The following is an 8,713-nucleotide window of genomic DNA, read 5'->3' on the forward strand; positions in this document are numbered from 1 at the left end:
TCGTATAAATGCAATTTTCAAAGGATTTTTTTCTCAATAATTGAATCCATATATTTGATTGATATAAATGTGTTTAATACAAACATGGAATGAGAATTAAATTAATTATCATATTTAACGTTAAATGTATGTTCATTGCAACATTTATTATTTTTTTATTTTATATTTTACAATGAATAAATAATATATTCAATAGAAAAATTTAATTTATGTTATAATTTTATTAGTGTAAACCTTCTGATATTGCAGTATGCTTTGAATTTCCATTAATTCAAAACTATTCTGTCTGCAGCTATTAACATTTAACGTTAAATGTATGTCAAAGATGGAGTTTCTTTATCTTTTATTCCAATAATTACAATTAATTGGAGTTAATTATTTTGAGCTTGCGGCTTTGACCATTCCACGCTCAGAATAAGATGATCGTAGCCGTAGCCGTCCAAGGTAGCGATCGCTCTTGCAGCGTCAGCCCTATGCTTGAAGTGTACATATGCAAAACCCTTACAGAGATTGGAAAGCTTCTCCTTAGCGAGGAACTGTTTCACCACGGAGCCGAAAGGCTTCACAAGCTCGTCCAGATCCGCATCCGTGGTGCTCTGCGAGAGATTAGAAATACGGATGGCGGTTGTGTCGTCACGTCTCTGCATCTGCATAGAGTCGCCTCGTTTATTGCCGCCGTCACGCATACCGGGCGGCACGTACTTGCCACCCTGCGGTTTGAGCTCCGCCATTGCACCGGGTACTCCCGCGTTAACAAGAGGTTTTTTGTCATCTGGCACTTTTCCTAGAAATGGATTTTTAGCAATTAGAGATGTATGCATTTAATTATCAATTTAAATAATAAATTTACATTTAATTAAATTTTGTTTTAACTTTTGCACATATAACAATCGAGGACGTTGAGCCTGATGTGGGCTGTGATAGCCTCGATATATAACTGATTTATTAATACGTGCCTATGTATTATTTATGTGATTGTTTAATTTTAGTTGCAGATTTTTATGTATAACTTACCGCCAGCGAGAACAGTGTCTTTATATGGACATTTAGACGTCCAGTGATCGCCATTGCAGTTACGGCACTTGACAACACCTTTGTCACCCATGCTCTTCAGTTTATCCAAGGAATCCTCCTCCACTTTGTTTTCTTCCTCCTTGCTGGATATGAATTGCATAAAGACATCCTCACCGCCGACAGTAGTGGCTGGATTAGGTCCCGGCCTATCGTCGGCAGAATCGCCAAACTTTGCCCAATTTTTGCGCGCCGCAATCGTTTTCGAGACGATGCGCCGCTCTATCTTGTAAGTACGTACAACCTTGACTTTCTTGTTATCTTGATTATATTTATACTCCGTGAGAATTTTGAAGCCATTCTCATAGATTTCCGAGGGTGCGGGCAACGCTCCTCCCTCTTCTTCGACTTCATCGGCCCAACTAGACTTTACCTCAGATTGTGCAACTGGCACCTCTGCAAGTTGTGCAATATTACACATGTTTAACATGTATAAACATTGTTCTTAAGGCATATAAATATGTGTGCAATGTGTATAAACATCAAACTTGAATATAGTAAGGAAATTATCTTTCTCACAATAAGATATTTCATTAAATATACTTTATTTCAATCTAAATCTTATTTAATGCTGTCAAAGCTTGTGCAAGATAAAGTCAGTTAGAACTGTTGTTGTCCAAGCAAGGACTTTAAACTTTAATTGTTTATCATAATATATAAAAATACATTTATGTTAAAAATTTATATTTCTAAATGTTAAATTGGGTTTATATAATTGATGTTTTACACATTGGATGTTTTTAATTGATATTAACATCTACATAAATATTTATTATACTTAACCTGTTGATGAATTCTCAGTCATCTTATTTTTATAATAAATGAAACACTACTAGAGCCAGAAAATGTACACAAACGCTGAAACAAATTAGATATAAAATTATACAGTACTTTATATGTTTCCAACATGTTAAAAATATCATTAATTTATTTGATCTAACATGTATCTTTTTATGAGTGAGCTTTATGGAATCATGATTCAATATTGATTCATAACCCGGTAACATGTATTTCATGAAATGATAAAAACATTTTCCTTATAATTAAAGTCTGTATCCGACTACGCAATTTGTTGCAGCAATTTGCTGCGATAAATTGCCGCAACTTTTTCATTATCATACTACGCAGTTTTTAGAAGTAATTTAGTCGCAGTGATTGCAAAAGGTTCCAATTCTAACAACTTTGCATGTTGCAATTACAGTAATATTTTTGTCCTCACGTATTTGCTTTAAAAAGACAACATTCTATATGTCATATGCATATAATATTTTATTTTGTAGTTGACAATAGTTTATATCTAAGAAACTTGTTAGAAATGTTACTTTAGTTGCGTGTATAATAAGTCAGAAAAATAATTGCTACAATTAGTAAGTTGCGGCAATTAAGTTATATGAAAAATTGTAGCGATACTGACTCAAGATTGCTGTTAAAATATGGACAGCCTAACCTATATGCTGTACCATTAATTAGAAACTGCAGTTTATATTATTTTAATTCACTCGTTAATTACAGCTTACAATGAGTAGGCTTTTGTAAAGCTTATATAAAAAAAAGAAATGGAAACAAGACATTACATATTATCTTAACACTTTTACATGAACCACAAACTCAATATGCTCAAAGCAAAAAATAGAAAAATCCATAAAATGTCACGTTAGAAGAAAGAAATTCTTCACGAAGTATCTTACGGTATAATTATGATGACGCCAAGTAGATGTCCTCCAGATCAATGCAGTTCACAATAAAATCAAGGGAGTAAAATAGAACTTGATTATCAAATTCGCACAAAACCATGCGGCACCATTGATCAAATCACTGAAATATAGAGACATGTACGGAACTCGCGGTTTCGCGCGTGATGCCCTCCTCGGACATTCTCCAAACCTCGAGCACTGCTGCCACAATAAAATAAATTACTAGATAAAGCAATAGGTTTTTTCGTCCGATTTAAAAGTGACGTCCAATCTGACGTCCAATAGGAGAAGTTGTTTTCTAGGGGCAAATATTGGCCAAGTAAAGTCTCTGAAACAAATTTGTGCGTAGGAAACTGAATGTCGTATCTATCGAATTGCGCATGAATGTACATTAATAAGTTGGTGACATTGCCGGACGCCGCCAGTTCGTAATGGCGACTTCTAGCGTGTGTTGGATTTGTCGTGAGTGAATAATGTTTTACGGAACTGTATTACTTTCACGCACGAGACGACGACCAAGCGAGTAAACATAACGTTTTAACGGGTTTTTCCTAAAACTTCAATAGTCGAGCAGTCGTCAGGATGGATCAGGCCCCCGCAGGTGAGCACGTTGCTTCGGAGCTCGTTGGTCCGGCGATCCCAATGCGCTCTCACATCTCCCTTTGAACGTACTCTGCTCAATTCAGAGCGTGTTAATTTCCATTTCGGTATTAACCGAAAAAAAATATAATTCTTTTTTTGGCTCATGTTTAACGACTTTCCGCAAAATTAAAAATAATAACTATATAATTGCTAATATATCTAGGATTTAAGTTGGACCTATTTAACATAATGTATTTTACTAAAATATATCCATGTTTATTTATAATAATTTTATTTCTACAACTTTAGAATTTATATTATTTATAATTTATAACACTGTATAATTTTGTATGATTTTATTCGATTAATTTGCGTGTGAACATTACCTTCTATAGAATGACTTGACTTTTTTTACTGACTTTGATATGATTCTTGTTATTTTCACTTATGATATTTAGACACAGAATTACGGAACATCATAGACAAATTGGCACAATTTGTCGCCCGCAATGGACCGGAGTTCGAGCAGATGACAAAAAACAAGCAAAAGGACAACCCGAAGTTTGGTTTTCTGTTTGGGGGAGAGCACTTCAACTATTATCAATATAAAGTGACTACAGAACAAGCCAGTAAGTGGGACATACCCCCCTTAACAGCTACAGATTCAGAAGCATAAGTAAAGGCCATGCTTTATGCAACAAGCAAAGGAATGACTTTGAAATGCAATACAGGGTCTGATTCCATCATTGCGAACAATACAAAACTTATTATCCGTCGAATAGGAACACTCTTCCTTTCAAGATTTTGGAATTGTTATTTGTTAAGCAGAACGCTTTTACACATCTTATATTTCTTGGCAATGACGATTTTGAGAAGATGTAGTTTTAAGATTCTTGCTGGAGCTTATCTAATACAGAATATTGTTGATGTATTACTTCAATCGGTGGGAAATATGACCCGCTATCCAAAATAGTGTGCCTTGTAATACTCTAGTACTGTCAAAATGTAGAAAAAAAAAAATGAGAAAAAAACGGAAAAAGAATATAGTGCTACCAAAAAACTTACGGAGTTTTCTGATACTATATATCTCTCTGTAAATGCTCAAGAATTTTCTTATATGCATCGGTAGAAGATAAGACTCGGCAGAAAAAAAAAAATCGGATTATTTGTATACAAATTTTTGAAATATCGATCGACCAACACTCAGGCATCTCACAATAATCCACCGTCATTCGTTTACAGTTTTAAAGCAAAAAGGAATAAATCCAATGCAAAATGCAGACCCACGTTTAAACGTTTCGCAGCAGCAGCAAACAGCCGCAAACACCGTCTCGCAGCCACTGAATAACGTCAGTCTTGCATCCAGTCTGAGCGCGCAAAACAATGGCATAAATCCAGTTGTCGGAATCGGACCCCAGGTTGGAAGTCAGGGCGGTCCCGTTTTGCCTGGACAAATTGGGGGGCCAGGAAATGCAGGACCGCCGATCGGACCGGTCCCCGGCGCCATGGGAGGTGTGAATCCGCCGATCGCCGGAGTCGCGCAAACGGTTAACATCGCGGGCCCGCCCGCTTGGCTGCAGAATGAACTGGCGAATCTACAGTCGCAGCAGACAACGTTGCAGGAACAAGTGAGACAGTCAGAACAGAACTTGGCTGCGCAGCATGCTGCGTTGATGGCGCAGCAGCAGGGAAGGGTGGAAGATGCTGTGAGGCAGGCGCAGGAACAGGCTCTGCAAAGCAATGCGCAAAACACGAATACTGATTTGGCTGCGTTTGACACGGTGCTACAACCGATCGTCGATAGCTGCACTAAGGACAGCATAAGCGCGGGAAAGGCCTGGATACTTCAGAATTCACTTACTTCGCAAAGTAATCAAGTCGTCGCGGACCACTTGTTGAAAAAGTATGTACACAAGCATATTTTCTATACGCGGCGCACTTATTTTTCACTTTACATTTTCGAATGCTTTCCCTTTCAGAGTAATTCAAGGGACAACATTTAGTCATAAACTGCACATTATTTATCTGGTGAACGACGTTTTACATCACTGGTTAGTATAAATATGTATATGTATCATATACACGCAGAATGATACACAAACCAATTGCAATAATCAATGCTGAAAACTGGACTTTTATGTTTACTTCCATATATTCACAGTTACGATTAATTTTCAAAATAATTCTCTCTCCTCGTCAACAGTTTTTCAACATTCTTAAATATTCCTCCAAAGTGTTAACTTGCGCAATTGTTCCTAAAATGTCCTCATTATTTTACGCTTATTTATATTTGAAAACACTAGTAATATATGCGATAGAACGTTGCGTTTTTACAACTTGGCACAAGGTATTTAATTGGGAAATTCTTTAGTGCAAGAAAAAAGTCTATGGATCTTCGCAAGGCGATGGAAAGTGTTGTTGTTCCCATGTTCTGTAACACTTCGCTAGCAGCATCGGAAGAGCAGGTTAATAAACTGAATAAACTGCTGAGTTTATGGGAATCTAAGAATAATTACTTTGACGAAGGGATCATAGATAAATTGAAACAACCGAGTACATCCTGGTCAGAGTACCAGGCTAACTTGGTAGCGCAACATGCTACCGCCATTACTCCTATTACAGCATCGACGAAACAGACATTCGATAACTACCAGGCGCAGCATCAAGCATTTGTCACTCATGCACTCAGACAAATTCAAAATATCGAGCAACAAAAAATGGCGATAGATCAGCAACTGAAAGCTCCACCGCCGCCGCCGCCGCCGCCTCAAATAGTAATATTTTTACATTTTACTTGTAGCAATTCTAGTTTTTCTCGTGTTTACATCAGCCCTTTTCTGTGACAGACTCCGCAAAACATGTCAATACCGCCTAGTCATTCTGGCCCGCCCGGCACGATGGGCACTGACGTGAACTTCAGTCAACCACCGCCAGGATGGGGAGTGCCGCCATCGAATGAACCGCCGCCGTTTAGCAATGTTCCCCTACCCGACTTTTCAAAGCCGCCACCGGGCTTCGGACCGCCACCCGTCATCCATGAACCTTCCGTGGAAGATTTAATGCCTAGTATGCCTTATTTTGAGCTCCCAGCTGGTCTAATGGTACCTCTAATAAAGCTGGAAGATGGCGAATACAAGCCGTTGGATCCGGATGCGATAAGACTGCCGCCACCGGCACCGCCGAGCGATCGTTTAGTTGCAGCTGTGGAAGCGTTTTACGCGCCGCCGAATCACGATTCCCCTAGAGATAGGTAATTATTGCACACACATTTGCGTACAGTTTACGTAGTTTTGTTCCGTAAACAACAATTTTAATCGCACTTGCAGCGACGGATGGGAGAAATTAGGGTTATACGAGTACTACAAAGCGAAAAATGCCGCTCGCAAGCGGAAGGAGGAGGACATTGCCGCTGGTCTTAGGCAGAGATCTAAATCGCCGTCGCCGATACTACGGCCGAGATCTAAGAGTCCTAGTCCGCCAAAGAAACGCTATAGAAGTAAGTCGCGCAGTAGATCGCGCTCGCGATCGCGGGGCAGAAGTAGATCGAGATCGCCCGCTGCTAATCACAGACGCAACAGTCGCAACAGCAATCATATTAGTAGAAGCAGAAGGAGGAGAAACAGTAATAAAGATCGCAGCCCCGACAGACGAATCGATAGGCAGGATAGAAGTCCGACTCCTCCTAGTTTTCTGTAAGTATTAGTGTGTCTTCATTTCTGTTTGTTTTTTCCATAACAAATAACTGAAATAGTTCTGCATGAATTTTTTTTTGGACATATTTTTATCATCAATCTTTCGACGATCCTGTACATATTTTCTTTTGCTCTTAGCGGTTCCACTTATAGCAAAGCTCCTCAAGAAATTAGTATTGACGAGAGCAACAAAGGACACCAGTTGCTCAAGAAGATGGGCTGGAGTGGTGCCGGCCTCGGTGCGAACGAGCAAGGCATCGAGGCGCCCATTTCCGGGGGCGAGATTCGCGATAAGAACGATCAATACAAAGGAGTCGGTATCAATCTGAATGATCCGTACGAAACTTTTCGGAAGAACAAAGGCCAGGCATTCATCACCAGAATGAAAGCCAGGGCGGAAGAACGAGCGGAGGAGAGAGGAGAACGCGACTGAGCATCACAGGCGGAATGTAATCGTTTGGGTATCCCGAATGTTTCACATTCGATCTCCGGCGCGAGATTCGAGGAAAAAAAATTCTTGTCCCCTGTGATGGAAGTTTATTTATAGTTTTCCGGAGCATTTATGCGATCGCATCGTCTGAGGGTTATCTTTTTATTAACTTTCGAATCCTCGTTTATGCATGCAGCCAGTTTTTCAACAATCATAGATGGACACTACTTATTTTTATGCTGAAACAACACCGATCATATTTTTATCGAAAAACTTTACAATCACAGCACGCAGTGTGATTAATGAGTTATTGGGGCGCAAAATTGTACATTTTTTGACTTTATGAGGAATTATGAGAGATTGCAAGAAATTTACCTCAAATTCTTTTCTGGCTAAATACTTGCCGAGCACAAGTTTTTTTTTACGAATATTCGGAATGTCGCATAATATGTGAACAATATTCTGCGACATATGAAAAAAAAATTGTGCATACGTTAATAATCTTGATTCTAACTATCATTTCGCGTCATGTATACATGTTCTGTGCAAAAAAAAAAGCTAATAACAAATGTGTCTTTTAATGATCCGAATAATGAGCGAATATCGAATCTTGTTGCAAAAGTTTGATGGGAGGAACTGATTCTATTACTCTCATTATGTCGCATCGAATGGTATTGATGACATCACTCGACAGAAACTTTCGATCCTGTTTGACATTTTAATCGTATTCCATGTGCAGCGATTAAATTTCGTTCCATTCTTACGCATTATTGCAGGATGCTACGCAACTTGTGTACAAAAGTACAATTTGTTTCATGCCGTCATCATTGTGAACGTAAGAAACGTGAGATACTTGTATTTAGTAAGTTAACAAATGATTATATTGGATACACACACGACGATAGCTCAAAAATAAAAACTGTACATTTATTACGAAAGTGAATGCAAATACTCGCCATCGTTACCGTTTCCTACACTTTGCTTACTCCTCTTCTTCAGATTATGTAAGTATACTTTTGCCAAGAATTTCGAATTGATTATGCTTTAATCAAAATTTCGAAACGCATATCGGATTTTATTTATTTTTAATAATAAATCCGCATGAAAGATGAGTATAAAAAATCATTTTTGATACAAAATACTGCTTTATATAATGTTTATCTTTTAATTTTATTTCTTTTATCTTTGTGCTGTTAATCTGATCTGCACATAATATTCTGCTTATATTTCTAAAGTTAGATATA

General features: G+C 38.2%; 2 protein-coding genes and 1 long non-coding RNA gene across 7 annotated transcripts; 2 read left to right on the forward strand and 1 right to left on the reverse strand.

The window, feature by feature from the left end:
• Positions 1 to 326: 326 nt before the first annotated feature.
• eIF3g1 (eukaryotic translation initiation factor 3 subunit g1) lies at positions 327 to 2,949 on the reverse strand. Of its 4 annotated transcripts, none has more exons than XM_012374736.2 (4): positions 2,760 to 2,949; positions 1,855 to 1,929; positions 1,015 to 1,467; positions 327 to 784 (listed from the first exon to the last, which is right to left on the reverse strand). In XM_012374736.2, the coding sequence occupies exons 2-4, from the start codon at positions 1,874 to 1,876 to the stop codon at positions 372 to 374; spliced, it is 888 nt and encodes a 295-aa protein (XP_012230159.1). In that variant the 5' UTR covers positions 1,877 to 1,929; positions 2,760 to 2,949; the 3' UTR covers positions 327 to 371. The 4 variants fall into 4 exon arrangements, with proteins under 4 accessions (XP_012230159.1, XP_067207539.1, XP_067207541.1 ...); XM_067351438.1 differs by lacking the exon at positions 2,760 to 2,949 and adding an exon at positions 2,532 to 2,675; XM_067351440.1 differs by lacking the exon at positions 2,760 to 2,949 and adding an exon at positions 2,486 to 2,504.
• LOC136998570 (uncharacterized) lies at positions 672 to 2,892 on the forward strand. The gene is made up of 2 exons (XR_010889161.1): positions 672 to 813; positions 990 to 2,892. It is a non-coding gene; the product is annotated as an uncharacterized lncRNA (long non-coding RNA).
• A 187-nt stretch (positions 2,950 to 3,136) lies between the features above and the next one.
• On the forward strand, positions 3,137 to 8,407 carry scaf6 (SR-related CTD associated factor 6). 2 transcript variants are annotated; one of them, XM_012374776.2, is made up of 8 exons: positions 3,137 to 3,366; positions 3,806 to 3,976; positions 4,590 to 5,250; positions 5,327 to 5,398; positions 5,719 to 6,121; positions 6,194 to 6,597; positions 6,674 to 7,039; positions 7,178 to 8,407. In XM_012374776.2, exons 1-8 carry the CDS (start codon positions 3,348 to 3,350, stop codon positions 7,470 to 7,472), a joined length of 2,391 nt encoding a protein of 796 aa, XP_012230199.1. In that variant the 5' UTR covers positions 3,137 to 3,347; the 3' UTR covers positions 7,473 to 8,407. The 2 variants fall into 2 exon arrangements, with proteins under 2 accessions (XP_012230199.1, XP_067207516.1); XM_067351415.1 differs by lacking the exon at positions 3,137 to 3,366 and having other exon boundaries at positions 3,836 to 3,976; positions 4,652 to 5,250.
• The last annotated feature ends 306 nt before the right edge of the window (positions 8,408 to 8,713 follow it).

The sequence above is a fragment of the Linepithema humile genome, chromosome 3 (genome assembly GCF_040581485.1).
Source record: "Linepithema humile isolate Giens D197 chromosome 3, Lhum_UNIL_v1.0, whole genome shotgun sequence".
NCBI lineage: Eukaryota > Metazoa > Arthropoda > Insecta > Hymenoptera > Formicidae > Linepithema > Linepithema humile.

Excerpts from the sequence above, each read along its gene's own strand:
- eIF3g1 (XM_067351437.1), bottom strand. The coding sequence starts at position 1,501 with ATGTTAAACATGTGTAATATTGCACAACTTGCAGAGGTGCCAGTTGCA. Across the intron at positions 785-1,014 it reads AGACACTGTTCTCGCTGGCG|GAAAAGTGCCAGATGACAAA; the intron begins GTAAGTTATACA and ends ATCCATTTCTAG.
- scaf6 (XM_012374776.2), top strand. Across the intron at positions 3,977-4,589 it reads AGTGACTACAGAACAAGCCA|TTTTAAAGCAAAAAGGAATA; the intron begins GTAAGTGGGACA and ends ATTCGTTTACAG. Across the intron at positions 7,040-7,177 it reads CCGACTCCTCCTAGTTTTCT|CGGTTCCACTTATAGCAAAG; the intron begins GTAAGTATTAGT and ends TTTTGCTCTTAG.